This window comes from Aplysia californica, unplaced genomic scaffold, assembly GCF_000002075.1.
Source record: "Aplysia californica isolate F4 #8 unplaced genomic scaffold, AplCal3.0 scaffold00329, whole genome shotgun sequence".
Classification (NCBI taxonomy): Eukaryota; Metazoa; Mollusca; class Gastropoda; order Aplysiida; family Aplysiidae; genus Aplysia; species Aplysia californica.
Genome location: NW_004797599.1, coordinates 463,904 through 486,244, shown reverse-complemented (window position 1 = coordinate 486,244; position 22,341 = coordinate 463,904). Strand labels below are relative to the sequence as shown.

Sequence of the window (22,341 nt, the reverse complement as noted above, 5' to 3'; positions counted from 1 at the left end):
CTCAGACCAACCACAAACCGCCATTGATTTGGTCAGACCATACACATACTCCCCAAAAATAAAATTTAAATACTAAAAAAAAAAAGTAAAAAAAACAAAACCCCCTCAGAAGCCCTCCAACATCCTAAGCAAGATCAGGTCAGAAGCAAAAGAGAAAAAAAACCCTGAAAAACAAAACATGCACACAATTATGAGGTAGCACCCATATACCGAGAGGGTTCAATATATGGACAACTTGTGTAGGTGTCAGGGCATGGCGTCATGAGGACAGACAAACGTAAATACAGGCCGTAATGCAATGAAACAAACGCTACAAAGGCTGGACAAAATGCACAGTGGTGAGAAGCAACAGCAAAGCTCAATACAATAAACATGACACGTCAACATTGTGACAGATACAAATGAACCCTCCCCCCTCTTCCGAAAAAACCCCAGCAACCCACAAACACAAAACCAACCCCCAAAACCCACATGAATTTCAGAGGATAGGAAGCTTGCTTATGTATTTCTTGAAAAAGTTTAAGTTTTACACCCTTATCAACTCAATTTAGATCACTAAGGGTGCTGGCTGCTTCGACCTTGCTCGTCACGCACAACCCAGGCTGACAGAGAGGTACAATATCCCAGAAAAAGGATGGACAAACTAAATAAAAATTCTTACAAAACAAGATTCAAACTTGTATCTTCCACGTGCACCGGGAAAGCGACAAACTGCTACACCACAGGCGCCCATTTTGATTAAGTGGAGAAAGAAAAGAAAGCAATCATCGTCATAATACCCCACCCAATTTCTTGACCAAAAAGTGAGAAGTCTGCAGCGTTTTTTAAGCTGGAACTGGACGACTATAAGGCCCATAGAAACAAACTGTCCTCAATGCCTAGACCACACATGGATGCATCAAACGGACATTGCAAATCACAGAGCATTTCGCTTCAGCAATCATCTCAAAACCATCATTTCAGAGAGATCTTGTATCCACTATTTGTCTCTCAGATGTTTGTTCCTCTATGCACAAAAGGTAGCATAATGAAAGCAGCACTACTCACCCAAATATAAATCATATGTGTGTATGTGTGAGTGTGTGTGTGTTTGAGTGTGTGAGTATATGTGTGTGTATAAAAATTCATAAAATATAAAATTGATCCAGGCGTTAGAAAAGAATGCATAAATAGAAAGTTATTCCACATACAAACTTACAAGCCTAAAAAAAAAAGAAAGCAAAACAAAACGGAACAAAGTTGTAAGCACACACAGTTCAGACCACACAAAAACATAAGCCATGAAAACAACCAGGAGCCCACATGCAACATCGCATCATCCACCGCAAGAAGGCAACTAAAAGAAAACCAAACACTAAAATAATAAATAAATAACTAGGAGTCCTAGACAAGACACTGGTCTTCAAATCGAGTCCACAGCTAAGCAAGCAGGCGCACAATGAGGACACAAATAAATGTTTAAAAGAAGAATATTAAATGCAGCAGCAGCAAGCGGCAGGGGGGGGGGACGTCCCACCGATGCTGATGATGATGACAAGACCATAGACTTGAATTATAATATCCCAGGCTGGGCACTGTCATAGCTCCCCTTCCTAACTCTCTCTTTAAAAATTTGTTTTTTTAATTTTGCTGCGCTGATGGTGTGCACCATGTACATGAAAATGAAAGGCGAAGCACAAGTCTCGCTATATGGTCCAGTGCGCGCACATCATTTCCTCTTTGCCCTTCATTTATTGGCTCCAAATAGAATCAAATAGAGTATTCCACAGTGAACTGGAAATATGTCAAGAGTGCCCAGTTCTGGATATCACATTATAATACGAGTCTATGTGACAAAGACAGACAACTCTGGCTAGGTCATGCATCTCCGCACGATGCCGATCAGCATTGCCTACCTTTCCCCTCAGGAGCTTTCTTTTTTGCCACCTCTATCCTGCCTACAAAAACATACATGGGGTTGGTGTGTTGTCCAAATTGATCGTCTCATTTGTTTATTTTTTTCTTCTTTTATCTGTCATATTCACCTCAAGGTTTTACAAAAAAAGTTACAGAAATAGGACAAAGATGGCTTTGTGCAAGACCCTGAAAAATGCCATTTTGAAATTTGGCATTTGTTAAAGTTTTGCACCAAGCCCTTCTTGAGGCTGATGTCTAACAGACAACGGAATATCTTGAGCAAAATCACATTTTTCATCAACTTCTCTTGCACAATGAAGACCAAGTCTCTGATATGAACATGAATAAATAGGCTTTAAATCAAAACTGTGCATTGTAGCACAATTATAAATTATGAACCTGCTATTTAATGCAATACAAGAATTTTCTTTCAAAAGAATTTGCAACAATACTTACTCTTGTGAAAAGGCACTTCATACCGTAAGAAACATGTAGTGAATTTTCATAGTAGACACAGAAACTTTCTTCTTTTAACCAACAAAAACACTTCTGATAAAAAGTGATTGGTGTGTTTTGACTTTTAGAACTTCTTGTATATTTCTGAAAATTGAGACAACAGTTCTATCCAGCTCTAATCTAAACGACGGGCCACACCAGGGCCATTCCATGAAAAGTGAAAGTGGAATGAGACAAGGGAGCATGAGGGCGATTACCAGCTGATCCAAACTCTACACAATTGTTGAGCTATTTTCATTTTTTTATAAAGGCTTACGTTCTTAGATTTAGTTTTAAGTCACATATATGTCGAAAATTAGAGGTATTACAGAGAGTAACGCACAGGGAACAGAAGGAGGAGAGATAACAACGACAGATGTTTGATAGAAAGCAAACAAACCACACCAGAGCACCCCCCAAACATCTACTTTTGTAAAAGAATTTGTTTTGCTTGGGGCAACTTTCCTTTCACCAAAATGAATAAATGATCAAAAATAAATAGATGAACAATAAACAAATAAATAAATGATTAATTGGATAAATAAATAAAGCTGGCTCAATCGTTGTTTACAATTTTTTTCAGCTGGTCATTGTACCCATGTTAAGTATGTCAGTAAAAGGCGTCACTTGTCATGGAATGGCCCATCATGACACAGCTCCACTGTGGACCCACAAGGCTAACCGCTGTCTCTGCATACCTACACAGAACAACTGACTGACAATATAAAAATCTACGCCAGGGTCGGAACCTGTTCGAAACAACGTTAACAAATGGAAAACAGACGGCTCAGAGCTGAACAATATCAGTGCAAACATAACAAGGGAGACCATAGTCCTCTCATGGAACACAACTACCATATTCATACGTATAGACATATATTATGTATAAATGCAGATTGTAAACAAAGAATTAGAAAGACCAAATCTCACACCATATAAAAATTATGTGAAAGTACGAGCTTTGATGAATGTTTCAAAGAACATCTGAGGCTGAAAGGTGATTAAAAAGTCGAAGACATAAACATCTATGAAGTTAGGAGAAAAAAGGTTAAAAACCTTATTTTCAGACAAGTCTCTGATTGAGCTAGATAAGCTGCTATCTCATTTTCTTTTTAACATCCTGCATACTTTTTCCCAAGAAAAAATAGAATAATACAAGTAAAGCTTCATAAATTACTCATGTGAAGTGTGCACAGGTAAAACAGCACTGGGTGTAAAAACTGCAGGGATTTGTGCTAACTGAAGAGAAATCTTTTCGTTGATTTTTACGAAACACAAAAAAGCAATAGGGCTACATAGAGTACATATATCATAATATGATAGGGTGCCTTGAAGACTTTGCTCAAGATTCCTAGAATTTGATTATGTACATAGAGGCACATAGTGAGGCCTCAGATATAGAGCTGAAGATACACTCACCCTGAAATATCTATAACTTTTTTTGTCATAAGCCTCGTGTCAACTTACAACTTACGTTAGAAACGATTAAAACAAAAAAGTCCATGACTACATATAAGACAGGACCTTGATGGGACTCAAAAGTACCCCCTGTCCATGTGAGTTTCTCCATAGTTCTGAGAATCTTTAAATAATGAAACCAAAGACAATTCTGTGAATTATCTCATTCATGCAAGTTAACAAAATTCCAAAAAGTCTACTCAGATTATTTATTGTAAAACAAAAGAAACCATTCCTAAAGCAATCCCTGAGTTTGTCTCTACTTTAAATAAAATTGAAAAGAAAAAAAAGTCCCTTGTGAGATAGTAGTAAATCTGAGCTTGTCTTTATTCAACTGAATGTCACTTCCTGACCTATACAAGTTATAACTCATAACAAAACAAAACAAAAAGCTTCCAGAATGATCCCAGGGTTTAGTTGCTGCAAAACAAAAGATAGGTAACTCACAAAAAAATGACTTCAGGATTATTTACAGTAAAACAAAAACCATTTCTACAGTCACCTTGACCTAGCTCTGAAAACAAAGCGATGCTATTTGCCGAGAAGTTGGCGTGGCTGCTAGTCGCACCAGACAACACCACGAACAGGGGGACTAGACGGTAGAGAAAGCAGCACCAAAGCGCGCGAGGGAGAGTGTGAGTCTGCTCAGCGAGGCCCGGGCCCCAGGGGGAGGTGGGGAAGGGGGGATCTAAGACAATAACACAACATGTGTACACACACAACAGAGTTTACTTACATGAGTTGACTGTGTGTCGCGTCTTGACGCTATTACAGTATGCCTCAATCACTTGGAGGATAAACGCATCTTCGTTGTAAACTTTTGGATCATCTACAAACGTAAGAACAGGAGGAAATTATGTTAAAACCATTAAATAATAACTTAACATTTTTTAAAAATATACAAACGATCAGTTTAGACATAAATTGGTTATGAAACTCAAAAGAAAATATATATCTATATTCCAATGAGGTAAGAATAAAAAATATTTCCATTCAAAAAGGAAGGAAAGACAGCAGAGCATCATACATTTTAACCATAAATCTTGTCAAGATAAAAAAATGATAATAACATACTACCTGAGGAAATGAAATTCAGAAAAAGATTTTAAAATACATTATACTTTGAAACTAAACTTATAAAAGAGATACACCTGTAGAAATCAGAAATGAAATGAAGAGGGTTACACATATCACGGTAACCACAAAACTACAACTTGCTGTCGAGTCAGTTTTGGAAAATTACACAAGGGAAAAAGAAGTCTTCATCCACTGATTCAAGTGCAGATCCCTCAGATCATCAAGCAAACTTTCTTCATTTTCAAACAGTCATCATCATCCTCATCATCAACACTTCTCCCTCAATGCTGGAGTATAGGTCACCAACTAGAGATCTCTCCTGGGCTATTTATAAACTCAAACTCTTGTCAGGATATCCCATCTCCTTTAGGTCAGAAAATTAGTCCTCCCTCAAAGTACCTTTCAGCTTCCCTCTTCATACTTTTCCTTGTGGATTCCTTCTTTAGGCTTGGTGGGTAATGTCTGTTACCGATTTTCTCAAAGTGTGTCCAGTCCACTTCCATGTTCTCTTTCTGATTTCTGTATCTATTTTCCATCGATTTCTTTGCTCCTGCAGTTGTTCATTTCTCAAGGTGTCAGGCCAATGATTTTTCGGAATTTCTTAATGAAGCAGCAGTTGACAAACGCCTGTAGCTTTTTAGAAGTTTGATTCATACGTTTCCGAGTTTCCGATCCATAGAGCAGTACACTATTGACACTGGTGTTGAAAATCCTTGTCTTGGTTCTTGTTCCTAGAATTCCTGGTTTCCATACAATTCTGTGCTGCTCGCCTCGCCTATTCTTGTCTTGACATCTGAGACTGAACCACCAATCCAGTCTTCTCTTTTTGGTTTCAGTAAGACTTTTTACGGAACTTGCAACACAATAAGCACAATACGGTCATATAACAGCTGAAGATTAAAGGTGTTACAAGAAAGTAACAAACACAAAAAAGAGAAGAGAAAAAGACAATAGACATTTGATAGGAAAAAAGAGCAATCCACACAAGAGTATCCACCAACAATGTTGTCTACGATACTTTTTTGGTAACTGATAGAATCAAGCTGCCAACCTCACTTATAATATAACTGCTGGTAATCAGTCAGAATCACTAGCGAATAAGGAATACTAGAATCAACTTGAACAAAGACAATTATTAAGCTGCTTCAACTAAATATTATGTTGACAATAACTTAACAAAACAAATTAGCATAATACAGAACTACAAGAACAAACATGAGTCATGAAATACTTGGCCAAACAATAAAATAAAAAAAACAACCCCCAAAAATACAGAAATAAACTACTAATCTAAAAGAAACAAGACAAGTTCAAGTTCCTGGTCTGCTTTGCTTATAAATAAAGACAATTTTACAAAATTAAATTCTTTAAAAATCAAGTGACCTAGGGTAATAAACGTGTGAAAACTGAACACAAATTATACTTCTGTTGTCAAAATCCGTGAAAACTGAAATTTACAAAATGCTAAAGCAGGTGAATTTCAAGGTGAAAAAAAGAACAAAAATAAGATCAAACCGCAACACACATGAGGCAACTCAAAACAAAACAAAGGTGACTCAAAGTGAGAAGAAAGAAGCAATACAAAATCAATCAGACAAGGAACTAAAACTCAATTTGAAAACATTCTGAATAGCAATTTAATAAGCAACTTTGGGAAATGGGGGAGGATGGGTGTGTATGTGTGTGTGTGAGTGTCTGTGTGTGTGAGTGTGTGTGTGTGTGTGTGTGTGTGTGTGTGTGTGTGTGTGTGTGTGTGTGAGTGTGTGTGTGTGTGTGTGTGTATGTGTGTACGTGCATGTGGAAGCAGTGCTGACATTGACATGTGCTGATAACGGAGACACGACACTGGGTGACAATAGCAACAGTAACACTCTGGTGTGAGGGCGACAAGTGACAAGTATGTGACTGATGGTCAGATCTGGAACAAAGCTTCGCTAAGTTTTAGTCACAGTTTTATGGCAATTGTACTACAAATAGGTCACAAAAGTGCCGAAAACATACTGGAGGCATCATGGTGAAATCAGGCGCTCGTCAAAATAATTAAATAAAAGAAACATGGAATTTTTTCACTGGTTTGGCAATTTTTATTGAATGTTTGTTTTTGGGCTCAACATCTTTTACGTCCACTTAAAAACACATTTCTTTGTGGATTTTACTGTTAAAACATTTTTAAAAAGGCATATAAAATGTAATTTTTTCACTTTCTCCAAGGACTATGGAAGTAACCAAATTTTGGCAGCCATTTTTCGCTAATTTTACTTCTGAAACCTGGCAGTGCCCCCTCATTCAATCGCAAATATCTTGACTTTTATTCCAGATGGGAATTTTAAGTTTTGAGAAGAAACCCATTCCGCCGCAACCTAAAAATTGACAAGCGAATGATAACACTGTGTCGTGACACACATAATATTTAATATACCACTGGGTACAGTCAACAGTTGGGTACTCTAAATACCTTTCTCTAAACCATGGGTCGACAACCTCAGGACTTTAAACCAGTTCTCCGCTAATCAGAAATCCCCCTCTACTTGTCACACCTTGTCCACAGTGTTGAGGTCACAGTAGTCAGAACATGTCCATCTCTGCTCCCCCCCCCCCCACCCCCTCTTCAGGATCCATTCCAGAGTCTGCTTATAGTCCCCATCATAATCTGGTTGGAGATCCGTCGGACTGGTCCTCACAGATGGCCGTGTTTCCCTTCTCCTCTTTGGATCCCCCTCTCCTTCAATCTGCCTTCTACTTATTATTTACAAAACCCGGCCTACGGAGCTTTACTGCAACCACTAGCTCAACAGGTATCATGCTGAGCTCAGGAGTGGATGGTGCTGGTACGGATCCCAGACTGGGCATTCTCAAACTCAGGTCATTTTGTGGAGTTTTCAAGGTTCTCAACCCATTTGGCTTCATCATGTCAGAGATGGACATTTTAAATTTAGAGGTCCTGCTTCTTACATAATCTAATCATGTTGAATGAGGCGATAAACCCATACTTTACCTTTTTTTTACTGAAAGATCTATAATACACAAATAGATACAGATAAAAGTAGTAAGGGCAAACAGATTGTTTAAAAAGACAATCACGGACAAAACAACAGAAAGAAAAAATGAACAAGCAACACCAGACAAGAAATCCATGCCACAAAAAAATCTCACTAAACAACAGCATACACACATATGACCCTCAGCTTCTGGGCACGACACTCATGCAAGTGAAAAATTTAAAAAGCAGCAAAACTGGAACCAAAACAACAAAGCTCCATCATAACAACAAGGTCACCAAACAATACGTGGTTTCCATGACAACACATACTTTTACTATGCCAGTCTGTGTCCTCTCCGGAGTATGTGCGTACTGATGGAGATCACATCAAAGAAACCACATCAAAAGTTGTTGCAGAATAGTGAAATTTAGACCAAAAAAAAGAAAAATTATGAGGGGAAAAACCCAGATAAATCAAATTCCCCATTTTGAGCCCCATTCATTTGTGAGTTGAGAGTATTCACAAGGAACAATTAGTTTGTGTTGCCAATTCATTTGGACTTTTTGCCCCCAACGCATAACCATATGCAACAAATTACACAAAATATTTTTTTAATCAAAATGTGACATTTAGGCCTTCTGGTGAATGCTGAATTCCACCCTGCCTGTCAGAGCCAACAGAGGCTGAGAGAGACACAACATCCCAGCAAAAAAATAAAAAACTGAAAAAATAAAAATTCCCAAGTTTTCTGTGTACACGTGTAGAATGGCGAAGAACCTAACCGCTCTACCACAGATGCCGGTCATAAAAGTGGAAGACAACAGAAAAAGGTACAGAAAATGTGACATAAAAATGAATAGTGGGACTAGGTTGCCAAAATCCAATATGCCTGTTCCAGAAGGACAGCTTGGAGGTCAATGAATTTCTTAAACATGTGACCTTAACTCAGTGTATCCGTCTTCACAAGAACCATCATTTTCATTTGCTGATCCAGTGTGCTGGCATGACCTAATGCAGTCAGGAGAGCTGTAAAACTCTCACCAAACTAAACTAAACCCAAGAATGCCAATTAATTAAAGAATCAAAGGACATAAAAAGGAAGGAAATACACACAAACAACAACCTAAAACAAAACACAAAAACAATTACAATATCACTGCAACCGAATGAGCTGAAAAAAGTCATGTTGGTGAATTCTTTAGGGTAAAAAAAATCACCACATGTTCATTGAATTTAAAAGCACCCAACGCATGTCACCGAGATGAAAAGGAACGTAAAACATCGGTAGACAGGAGAAAAAAAAAATAACATGCTCCAAATACATCCCAAAGGTAACCAGATATTCCACTGGAAAACATTCAAATATTCTGAACATTCTGAGGACTTCTTATAATAATAATAAGGAGAAAAGCATTCGTATAGCACAAATTCCTGCTCAAGAGTAATCTCTCTTCAGTTTACAACCTATATTAATGACATATACGTATTCTTCACCAGGCGAGAGAATATCTGAGCGAGGACTAATACTGGGGCTGTCATTTTTTTATTGTCCTTTTCTCTGAATACACACAACGTAATCTATCCATTCACTGATAGTTTCGTAAACTTCATTTAACATATAGTTCCTGTTAACACGACAGTTTTTCAAATCTCCATGTTTTATTCCCTTTCTTCTTTACATTGCAAGTTCCCTTAACAACATGAAATCTGCTTAACACAAACAAACAAAATCCTCCGGTCCCATGAAGTTCAAGTACACAGGGTTCTACTGTACGAATAAGTATTTATACCAACATGCATGCATCCCTCCCTCTGTCCCTAAACTCAATGTTCAGTAGTTTTTCATTCACTTTCAGTTTTACAGCAGTTAAAAGACAAAGCAAAACTTTATAAACTTTTATTCTGGAGACAAAGTGACAGTTTCCAGACTCTCTTTGTCCCTTCAAAGCAGCTGAGAAATGAGTCTTCATTAAAAAGGAAACATCAATTATCAATATCACTGTCCTTATATTTTAATAATTCCTACTCTCTGCCACAGCCACCAACCATTCCCCAACTACAATCTCGGCAAAAAATAACAACAAAAACAACACACACACATTAGCATAAGGACAAATACATAAACACAACAAAAAGAACACCAGAGAGCAATCCAAAAACAGTCAATTCAGAAAGTGAAATTGGTCTACATTTTAATAAGTAACTAACAAAATACCCCTAGAAAACAACAACAACAAAAAAGTAAAGAGGAGATATCAAGACCAAGGAAGTTGAAAAACAGATGCATCAGCAAACTACCCACCTGGCTTTCTCTTCTGTGTGGACTTGCGGGCTGCCCGCGGTGACTTGAGTACCTCCTCTCTACACATGAGTGCAGGCCGCAGTGGGGGTGACGGTCGCAGGCAGGTCAGGCTCCAGACACACGACGTCTTGGTGGAGAAGGGGAAGTGAGGGGGAGGAGGCGCGGCGGACATTGGGGGTGGGTGTGTTGTTGAGATCTGAGCGGTTTTGGCCGGGGTCACTGTGCTGACACTGGGCTGGCACGTCGAGATCTGACGAAGGAAGAGGGCCGGGTCATCGATATCTAGGTTTAATCAAAGTTTTATGACACTTGCAAAACAATTAAGTCATATGAGTGCCGAAGATTAAAGATGATACTAGGATATAACATACAAAGAAAAGAAGGAGAGACAAGGATGACAGATGTTTGATAAAAGAGAAGGTACCAGAGCATCCACCTTCCACCCACTTATCAATGTATTGTCTGCAAACTCTTCAAATGTATTAAGTACAAAAAGCCTAATTTCTTTGGGCAGAGAAAAACCTGTTTCATTCTTTTAACAAATGTACCTATACTATGTATTTTTTTCATCAATGAGAATTTGAATGTCAACAAAATAATTTCTTGAGCACAGGCATCCGATAGCACAGATTAAGAAACTGCAATTAAAAAAGACAAGGGTAATAAAAATTTTTGGGTGTACACATCTTACAGCTGGCCGACGTTAGATTCGTTTTGTTAAAGTAAAAAGATTAGCACATAGACATAATAACCATCATTCAGTGCAGGGACAAAGAAAAACAGACAGACTGCAACAACTGAGTTATAAAGCTGCATTTAGTATGAGTCAAGAGAAAGACTGACAAAATGAAGATCATTTAGTGGAAGAAACAAGTAAGACTAATAAAAGGAAACAACAGAGGGAGAGTAAAAGAAGTTGGACCACTTTCCACAGGAGCTATGCAGCAGGAGAGGGATCAAAAGGAGAGAAGCTGCAGAAGGAGAAAAATCAGACAAAGAGAAGCTGTGAAAAGGGAAGTGACAGAAGGAGAGAAGTTTCAAAGGGGGAAGTGGTAGAAGGAAAGAAACTGCAAAAGAGGAAATGATTAAAGAAGCGACAGAAGGAGAGAAATTACAAAAGGAGAACTGACAGAAGGAGAGAAGCTATAAAACGAAAATGTAAAGTGGCAGACAGAAAGAAGCTGCAATAGGAAAAGAACAAAAAGGGAAAACAACAAAAGTAAGAAGAGGAAAAAGGAATCGGCAAAAGGAAAAGAAGCAGAAGGACTGGGACTCACCATGTGGACCTGCAGGGGCTGAGGCTTGGCGGACGGGGTGGGGTTACCGGACTGGGACAGCTGCTGGGTCAGGACGTCCAGCCATGAGCTGACCTCCGTGCGGGTGCCGCACACCACTGTGATCTTTTCTATCATTGGACCTGTTTGAGTGTGCGTGTGTGTTTGTGTGTTTGAGTGTGCATGTGTGTGTGTGTGTGTGTGTGTGGAGGGGGAAAGCAAATTTGTTATTAAGTAGTATGTAGTCTTTATTTTATTTTACTTCTTTACTTTATCCTCACTCTTGTATCATTAGATGTCGATCAAGGGGAGGTGCAATTTACAGTCGAGGGATGAGTGGGTGGTTTCTGTTTTGGCTAGGTTATAGTTAATAGTCACCTTTACAGAAATGTATGTGCGGATTTCTCAAGTTTTGAAATACATTTGTGAGGCAGCGTGGTGGAATCAGGCTCTCGTCAATTTTGGGACATATTGAGTTACTGGTATCATCTTAAAGCTTGTTCATTTGTCTTGCTTTCTATGAAAAAATTATTCATCCATCTTCAATAGAAGTGGAGCTATTTTGGATTGAATGAGGTGGGGGTCACCTGGTTTAAGAGGTTAAACTAGTGAGAAAATGGCCGCCAAAGCTTGGTAAATTCCAAAGCTGGAGAGTCCATGGAAACTGTAAATCTATTTTTAAAATTTGCGTTAAATCAACGTTTTCGGTGAAATCCTCAAAGGAATGTGTTTGTAAATGGACATAAAAGGTGTTGAGCCAAAAAAAAAAAACATTTGATAAAAATTGCTAAGCAGGGAGAAAACTGCTGTTTTCTTCGATTTCATTATTTTGACGAGAGCCTAATTCCATCACGCTGCCTCACATTTGGACCTGCTCTAACAGCCACCAGGACAAGACAAAAAGACCTGTACAAACTTCAAGTTCCCCTTTCCTGCTCATCCTTTGTATATGTATTTTTACAATATTATAACGAAACTGTGTAAGATGTCGACCTGTCTGGGACAACTACATTTCTCTATTCTATAGGTGGCAGTCTAAGACAATTTTGACTGCACAGTTTTTGAGGCTGACAAAAAAATATGGACAAAGCAGCACGACACATGGTGTTCTCAGTTAAATTTCAGCTGCATGAAAAGAGTTCGTCTTTTTCAAGTCTTCCTTTTACTAATATACTGGGGATGATTCTCTAATTTACTCTTTATTTGAAATAGAATGTGTGACAAAAAGGGGGTCATGAACAGATATCAGTAGAAAAGACTTACCTGAGATTTCAAAACCTTGCTGCAAACTCTCAGCATTTTCCAAGATAGTTGCTGTTAAACCACTCAGAGGGATCTTGCCCTGGTGGAAAGTGGAGAAAGTTTTTCGTTAAAGGATCACAATGCAGTTGAACCTGACCTAGCAACCACCTGTCCAAAGCAATGAGTTGTATGTATAAACAACCACTTTCCCTCTGACAGTTTTTTTTCTCTATTATAATGACTGTCAAAGACAATCACCTGTCTAAGATGACCACTTTTCTCCTCTACGATGCAATGGGTGGTTGTGCTAGACAAGATTGACTGTAGTTTTTCAAAAAGTCAAGTTCCATACCCAGATAGATACAATTGACTTTTGGGCTTTGTTCGCACTATTATTCGCAAATCCAGTCTTGGATGTTCATAAATTTTTCTTCACAATTAGCAAGTCAGGGAAGCGCAATATTATTAGGAAATTGAGAATACATATTTTCCGACAAAAATGAACTTCTGTACTCAAAGCCCTCAAAATCTTATCAGATACGATCTTTACATACTGATTGGCAGATATGTAATAATGTTCTAATAATAAACGTAGTGATAAATTGTATCCACATAGTCCATTTCCACTCCTTGAACATTCAATATATAAAAGCTTTCAGGAACTTATCACGTAGAAATCCGAATCCACAGAAAAAATGATGTAACTAAAAAAACATGGAGATCCTTCTCCTAGAGAATCTGAGTGGGCCTAATAGCATCTGCCGTCTAGCGGTCAAGCACTTCACTGCAACATGCAAGAGGCCCGATTTCAAATCCCAAGTGTACAGAATTTCTAAGGAGTACATTAATCTTTGTGCTGGGATGTTGCACTCTTCCCAGCCCCGGTCGGCCCTGACTGACAGGGTCAAAGCCCGCCTCCTAAATTGTGTCGATAGAGCTGTAATAATATTATATCTTTTCATTATGCGGCCTCACCTCATACTGGTAGCTGCTGAGCCGTTCGCTCATGGAGAGCATGACGAGACAGGCTGGGAACAAGACCAAGATGCGTTCATACTTCTCCCCCGTCTGTGACTGCATCTTGACTTGAGATAAATGCTTCACCTCTCCCAGTTTGCTGATTTCCTGGAATTGACAACCAGAAGGACATTTAGAGTGAGGTTTTATTAGTTGAACAGTTGAGCCAACATTTTGTACGATAGTTGATAAAAACATTGTGTGTGTTAGTTGGAGAGCACATTGGTTCTTTTTTTCATAGGAGATAATATTTTGTTTGTTTGCTTGAGTTGACCAATCTCCTTCCATCAGCAATAAAGTTGCAGTCGATGTAAACATTAATGTGTCCTGCTTTTGTTTTTTGCTTTTATATATTGTATGACTATACCATACCTATATCATACAAACATATCTAAATACTTTCAAAATCTGAAAAATTTCCACATGTTGTATTATTGCCAACTTTATTTTTCTCTACATGTTGAAATTAGTTGATGAAAGTGATATACAAATGGAATTTGAATTCTATATAAATATCTACACTGAGCAGTCAATATAAAACTTTACTACACAAATAAGTAAATCAGTGGACAAACTTATACGCAAGCACTAAACACGTGTCTGCCTGTAGAAGAACTTCAGTTGAGAATGGTAGAAAATTATGCATTGAATGAGTTATTGGTAAACAACAGCAGCTTTTGCTAGCAAAGACAATGACAACTTACTGTTGACCACAGAGCACAGAGGTTATATTTAGTACTAGAGTTTGTGGCAGTGATTTCCCCCACATAAACGAATGGGGTCTGTGAGTGCCCAATCTGGGATGCTAAACCTCGAGGGCAAGACATGCGCAGTTCAACAGACCAGTGACTACTTTTCGAGACTCATGTAGAGGCGTCTCAGCGGTCTTAGGAGGAAATCTACAAGCTTGCACTGAAATATGGGGGCACGGTGGTATTTAATATGCTACAGCTCGTGGGAAGTGACGCGGGGCTCAGACTGTTCACGTATATGGGGAGCACGCCAGCCATGCCGATGAGGGTAAGAAGCCCCCCCCCCCTCCCCCCGTCGACACATGTAACTTCACTGCCGTGCATTTTAGCATTATATATAACCTCTTTGCTATTGACACACAGGTCTTACCTCCCCTTCCCAGCCCTGTATGGAGCTTGTAATGATTTCATGCTCCATCTCTTTTAACTTACGGATTTCCAAACATGTATTCTGAAACAAGAACAAGAGAAAAAGAAATTTAACACAAAATATAATTCAAGAGTTTCACAGCACTTTCAAATAATAACTACTGAAGATTGGAGGGTTATTTAAATTATATTTTTATGACACTTGCAACACAATTATGTCATGTGAGTGTCAAATTGCTGACTGATAAAAATATACAATATTTACAATTACTTAAAAAGAAGCACATATAACTAAAACAAAGGACATTCATCACTTACAAAGGGTTAGACAGACAGACAGACAGACAGACAGACAGACAGACAGACAGACAGACAGACAGACAGACAAAATGTTTGTTGGTAGAGTAAAGAGAAGCACATTGATAAAATATTAGTCATTCAAAATGGAAGCTTTGTATTGTTTTTTTAAACACTCAATACAAAATTGCCCCACAGCATGCAGTGGCCAAGAGCCCAACCACTACATTTGTATTTTATCTATCTTATGAAATGCCCTTTAGTGACATGAATACTACCATGTCAGTCTTATTTTCACTTTTGAGAGCTTGGGTATTTCAACTGATTTCACTCAATTTTCTCCTGCTTTGGCTCACGAGATATTCAGAATTCCGTAATCCTGCCCATGATTTGCCCATGATTGCCCACAACAAAACCCTCCCCAAAAAACATAAGCCAAACACAGTCTTCCAACAACACCAAAAACATTTTTATAACAAAATTTAAGCACTGTCTTTTAACTTACACAAGAGAAGAGAAATCCAACCAAAACATTACTAATGAGACAAAATCTAAAAACACATCCATGAGGCAACACAAGTAGGGCGAATGCAAAGACAAAAATGAAACCCCTTTCAAGCCTAGGCTAGCTGCTCATTCACTATATCTCTCACTCTATCAACACTACTGCCATCAGAAGGAATTCCTTATCTGATGAAGACGGGATGATGCCTAAGCACTAGTCAAATTTATCCCATGCTTAAAATCCTTTATATCCATACAGTTCTCACCCCCCCCCCCCCCCTTTCCTGTTCACCCTCATACACTTTTTTCCTCCCTTTATTTTTTCGAAGGTAACCAAGAATACACACTTTGAGCTGAGGAAGGGATGGTTTTAGTTTTAGTTCTTGCAAAAGTTTTAAGGATCTTGTAACACAAATAGTTCACATAAGTGCCGAGAATTAGAGATGTTACTTGAGAGTAACATACACAGAAAAGGGAGGATGAGAAAAAAGGATGAAAGATGTTTGAGAGGCAGGAAGGAGCAAATCACACCAGAGCACCAATCAACCACCCACAAGAAGGGGTAGGGTGGGCAGAGGATTCCAAACAAGATGATGAGTAAGGGGAGGTAAAAACAGCAAGTATTTGTGTGCGGATGGAAAGGGGAGAGAAGTGTATCCTCCAGAAGAAGTGTGCCGGGTGAAGCGAGATAAGAGAGCGGATGATATCACCTCAGACATTCTGACTGTTCTCTCTCCCCCCCCCCCTCCCACTCCCTCCCTGTTATCATAGACTTCGGCCTGGGTGCAGAACACTTGAGACAAGACTAGTTTGTCATTGCTTGTTCGTCTCTGCACAGAATTTTCCTTGATTTATATTAAAGGTTGTTTTAGTTGTTGTTGTTGTTGATAAACCTATAGCCTCAGAGCTCTTAGACTTTTAAGGGAGGTAGAGTGAGTCACAAATGTAGTATTATTATTATTATTAGTAGTAGTAGTACTATTCTTCTTCTTCTTCTTTTTCTTCTTCTTCTTTGTATTATAATGATCATCATCAAACCAGCAGCCTTTGAACATGTGCTCTTCAGCCTAATGCCATGATAAAAAAAAAAGACGGATGCCTTCAACAGTTTCTTTTTCCAGCGGTATTGTCAGTGGTAGGGTATGGGAGGAAGAAGTACCAGTTGGAGATCCTGTAGTTAGGGACACTCAAAGAGCAAAATTTAACTCTTTTTGTACCTTACTTTACCACTTGAAGTCAGAATTGCTTACAACCAAGTGCGACCTTCTGGATTAAGGTAATGAAAGAGCTAAAGGTAGGTAAGTAGGCATTTTATTCAGGGTTTAAGGCCAGTGGGTAACATTACACAAAGCATACAGATTTTACAGTTATGAGAGACTCTTGAGTAAACAGCATAAACGACATACACAACAATAACATTTGAGAAATGTTTTATTTTAGCTTTGGTAAAAGTTTTACTGCACATGCAACACAATTAGGTCATACAAGTGCTGAAGAATAAAGGTGTTACTACAGAGTAACATATAAAGAAAAGAAAGAGGAGGAAAGAGGGTGATAGATTTCTGCTATGAAAGAAGGAGCAAGCCACATCAGAGCATCCGCCTACCACCCACTTTAATTAATAAAATGTTGGTTGTTTGTTTTGACTGAATTAAGAGGAAGTACATCCATATGTTAATGGCCATCTAATACAGAGAAAATTTAGTTTTAGTTAGAGTTTTACAGCACTTGCTACACAAAGAGGTCATACAAGTGCTGAAGATTAGACGTGTTTCTAGAGAGCAATAATTTAAAAAAAATTTTTTAAGAGGTAAGGACTAGATGTTTGGTAGGAGTACGAGAACACCCAGCAACCACCCATGAGCAGGGAAAAAGTAAGACAGACAAACCGAAACAACAGAGGGAAAGAAAAGAAGAAGGGCCTATCAGTGGCACCCTCCAGCCACCCAGTCTTCAGATTGTTAAGGATTTTAAAAAAAAATAGTTTTAGCAAGAGTTTTACTGCACTTGCAACACAATAAGGTCATGTAAGTGCCGAAGATCAGAGACGTTACAAGAAAACAACAAACACACAAAAAAAAGAAGAGAGATCAGGACCATAATGCTTGATAGGAAAGCAGGAGCAAATCACATCAGAGCAACCGCCTACCACTCACTTTAAAGAAAAAAGGAATAATACATACCAAGAAACAGGAAAAAAAAACAACAGAAAAACAAAAAGACAGACTTACCCAGATAAACTAAGAGAGAAGCAGGCAGGCAGGCAGACAGACAGACAGACAGAAAGACAGACACACAGATACACTAACAGACAGACAGGCACATTAACAGACAGACAGACAGACAGGCAGAGTCTGTATTTGGTCTGAATATACTCACAGCAATATTCCTGTACACAGCTATGGCCCTTTGTGTGTCACCTCGATCTGGATGACTCTCCTGAGAACACAAAACAAAGATAATATTAAAGCACATATCCACACTATTTTTTGTTTAGTTTCACTGAAAGTTCTATGGCACTTGCAACACAATTAGATGATATATAAGTGCCGAAGATATGAGGTGTAACAGGATAGTAACATACACAAAAAAGAAGTAGAGGTACAAAAAAAAGGAGAAGGAGAGGTAAGGACGATACATGCTTGATAGGTAAGAAGGAACAAACCACACCAGAGCTCCCGTCAACTATCCCTGTCCACCCTCTACAGCAGATGGGCCAACGCAGAAACAGGAAGATCACTCTTCGGGTACATGGACAAACCCAACCCCAAAGACCCATCGAATCTGTTATGTAGAGCTGATAAGACTTTGATCTTCAGAGCACGCACAGGACACTTACACACCAACAAGCACATAAACAGAATTAACCCCATGTGGGAACCCCATTGCAGACACTGTGACTACCACGAGTAGACAGTTGAACATCTCCTCCTTCACTGCCCAAACCTGGCACTTCTGCGACACACACCTACAGACTTACAAAGCCTGCTCTACTCTGGCGTTGACCAGATGACAAGGACATGTGGTTACTTGAGAGAGGCATTAAGCTGCGAAGAGCGAAATGCTCACAGCTAAAGGGATTTGAAAACAACAAAAACCCTCTACAGCACGCTTAATGCACTTTACAACTGTACGGAACAGACTACTCAAAGAGATTTTATTCTTGATTTTTTAAAAAGCATATGAAATAGTGTCCACCTCAAATTCTTCTCTGCCAGAACGGGTCTCATTGGCCACAGCATAAGCCACAAAGAGACGGAGAGAGAGACAGACACATATAATTTACAGAAACAACTACTCACCTCTACGTGACGTTCGAGCTCCTTGAGCAGACTAGGGTATTTGTCGAGCCGCGTGAACGGCTTGGACAAGATGGTGGTGAGTGCCTGGGCCCCCGGAGGCGACGCCCCCTGAGACTCCACAAACTTACTCAACTCATCCCTAGGGAAAAGAAAAGCAAACAGCCATAGGTCAAAGGTCATGCCAGGAGTTTTGATTATTTTATTAAATAAATCAAACAACAAATAAGTCAAAAGGATATGCCTGGTCTTTGATTATCTTGTATAATAACTCAATTCATTTAAAGAAACAAAAAGCACATTGTAAACAAACAACAACAGATTAAAGTAAAGCCTACATAGAATATGATTATATCAATCCATGAATTTCTTTTTTTGAGTAGCACGAACGCATGCTAGTGTTTGGGCGTTACCGGCAAAACCCAGAGTCGGTACTTTCCCGTCACTAAGTGCCGAGAACCGCCAGTACCGGTACTGGGAGTGATACCAGGAGGTGACGTCACAGACGGTGCATCTCTTGTCTCGAATCTAATGCCACGATCAGCGCCACCCGCATCCACCCCCCCACACACAAGTCAGAATTGGAGAGGTGAACCGAGACGCAAAATATCTTTGAGGTGTGCTGCCCGCAGGATTAAACTATGCATGCAGAATTTTTTTTATAATTATTGCAGCTAAAGATTTATTTCATTTTCAGAATCAGCGTGTCAAAATAAGCAAAATGGCTCGCATGGAACTTGATTTGATGCCATATTTAAACTTAAGCAAACTTCATTTTTGATTGTTAACTTTGAATCCAAAGTCAAGTATCAAGGTCACCCGCTGCGTTGTGCATCTGACGTCACAGCTGCTATGACTACACACCGCACACTTCCCGGGGCCTGGTAAAGAACCGTTGATGTCGGCTTAAGAGCCGTACTGAAAGTTTGTAATGTCCTTGTGTCGGCTCCTTCCCAGAGCCGGTTCTCGAGGCCTTGTGCCAGTACTGACACCTCCTCTGGTAGAACCCGGAGTTCCGGTACTAGGCACCGGTACCTACCCATCCCCTAACGCACTCACGCACGCACGCACATATGCATGTACCAACACACACACACACATATACAGAATCCCGAGCTTACCGATGCTTCTGCAGGATGGAGACAGCTTTCGGATGGTTGGAGCAGTAGTTAGAGTAGAGCTCCTTTACACTGGATGCATACTGCATGAAGATGCCACCGATTCTCCTCTGGGCTGAGGGAAGCCTGAAAACAAAAAATCGTACATTGTTACAAAAAATTTCCCAGAGGGATTAACAAAAACGGAATTAGAAATCTAAAAAGCAAACAAGACTAACAAATTCTAACGACAAAAAGACATGTAACTGACAAGAATACAGAATACCTAAACAACATATCAAGTATATAAATTCACCACAAACACTGCTTAGCACAGACAATGGCTGAGCCGTATAGTGAGGGAACAACCCTCTGCTATATTTTAATAACAGGTCTTATGAGAGTTAAAGATTTGAGATATTACTATAGAGTAACAGGCAAAGAAAAGCAGGAGAAATAAGGATGATAGATGTTTGATAGAAAAGGAGCAAACCACACCAGAGCACCTGACAATCACCCTCAAAGAGACATAAGGATGATGAAAAATATTTGATGCGAAAGAAGGAGCAAACCACACCAGAGCACCTGACAATCACCCTCAAAGAGACACAAGGATGATGAAAAATATTTGATGTGAAAGAAGGAGCAAACCACACCAGAGCACCTGACAATCACCCTCAAAGAGACACAAGGATGATGAAAAATATTTGATGCGAAAGAAGGAGCAAACCACACAATGCAGAGCACCAGCCAACCAGCCACAACATGAAGAAAACATGGGTGTTAGGCAAGACGGCCATCAACTCACTTCTCACACTCCTCCAATGCAGCTAGAAAGCCCTGTTGAAATGCGATGATTTCCTCCATGTTCCCGATCAGCTGCTTGTATTCCGGTGGGCTTAAACTGATCGAAAAAACAACCATTTAAGTTGGATTAAAATTTCTCTTTTTTTAACTGAAGAAAAAATTACCTGAAAAAACAACAACCTGCAAGCAAGCCCCTTAACAAATTTCTAAAAACCTTATTTCCATAGAAGTACGTCATTGCTAGGTAGCATATCAATGTAATGCAAATGTTCTGCTATGAACTTGAGAAGCATAGCATAGGCAAAATCGTATCACATTTTCAGTCGTACAATAGAAGTGAAAAAGAACCTACTTATTAGGAGGAAATCTGCTCTTATACTTCAAGTATTGACCTTCCTAATGTACACAGTTTATTGAATCAGCCATAAGTTTCCTTCTGTGATGTCATAGTAGATTCAATTGGTCCTAATTTGAGTTGCTCTTTCGGTTCGCTCATCCCCAATTTTTTAAAATATAACCACACATTTCTACTCCTCTACAAATGAGCTCTTCTTCTTTTATACATTTTACTTTTTGAAAGTGCACAGGTTTATTGGTTTTACTTGCTTGGCTTGCCAGTTCGCCAATATTTTCCAACATAAGGTTGTGAAATCATATAATTTCACCTGACACAAAAGACAATTTGTTTGCAACAGTTGGTGGGTTAAATTTAAAAAAACAAGCCTACTTTGACTGAGCAAAGGTCAGTTTATCAGCTTGTACTCACATAGCGGTGCCTTCAATGGGTTTGAGGTAGGACTGTAATACTTTGATCAGCTCCGTGACATGAGTCTTCTCTGTTTCTATCACATTTTTCAGCACCTGGGAAAGACAAAAATATAAGATAGGATGAATATAGAAATATAAGATAAGACCAGATGTGATAAGATAAGATGAGGTGAGATAAAGATAAGATGATAGAAGATAAAATAGATACGATAAGATAAGTTATAATAAGATAAGATAAGGTAAGTTATGATAAGATAAGATAAATAAGATAATTGGTTGCGGTTTTTTTAGTTTGAGAGTATTATGGCACTAGGAACAAACCACACCAGAGCATCCATCAACCACCCACACATAAGATAAGGCACAATAAGATAGATAAAATGAACTTTTATTGCCCAAGACATCGCATCAACATAGAATAGAACTTATTACATTCATACACAATGATGCACATACAATGATGCACGAGTAACTCACTCAAATGTACATAAACAATGTGTTTGTGGACATGAGCTCTTTCTCTATCTCTGAAAGAGAAAGGGAGAGAGAGAAAGAGTCAGAGAGAGAGAGAGAGAGAGAGAGAGAAGGAAAGAGGGAGTGACTGAGAGAGAGAGAGAGAAAGAGAGAGAGAGAGAGAGAGAGAGAGAGAGAGAGAGAGAGAGAGACAGAAAAAGAAAAGTGAGAGAAACAGAACAAAAGAGAGAAT

At 39.0% G+C, this 22,341-nt stretch overlaps 1 protein-coding gene across 1 annotated transcript in view; it reads right to left on the bottom strand.

The window, feature by feature from the left end:
- LOC101857260 overlaps nucleotides 1-22,341 on the bottom strand; it is a gene marked incomplete at its 5' end in the record, with an annotated part of 60,958 nt that overhangs the window by 17,820 nt on the left and 20,797 nt on the right. The window contains 13 exon segments of the mRNA XM_005102532.3: nucleotides 1,896-1,937; nucleotides 4,586-4,678; nucleotides 8,237-8,278; nucleotides 10,210-10,459; nucleotides 11,487-11,626; nucleotides 12,747-12,825; nucleotides 13,701-13,850; nucleotides 14,865-14,945; nucleotides 18,044-18,103; nucleotides 18,967-19,105; nucleotides 20,085-20,207; nucleotides 20,869-20,964; nucleotides 21,634-21,728. Coding sequence (XP_005102589.2) covers nucleotides 1,896-1,937; nucleotides 4,586-4,678; nucleotides 8,237-8,278; nucleotides 10,210-10,459; nucleotides 11,487-11,626; nucleotides 12,747-12,825; nucleotides 13,701-13,850; nucleotides 14,865-14,945; nucleotides 18,044-18,103; nucleotides 18,967-19,105; nucleotides 20,085-20,207; nucleotides 20,869-20,964; nucleotides 21,634-21,728 — 1,390 coding nt within the window.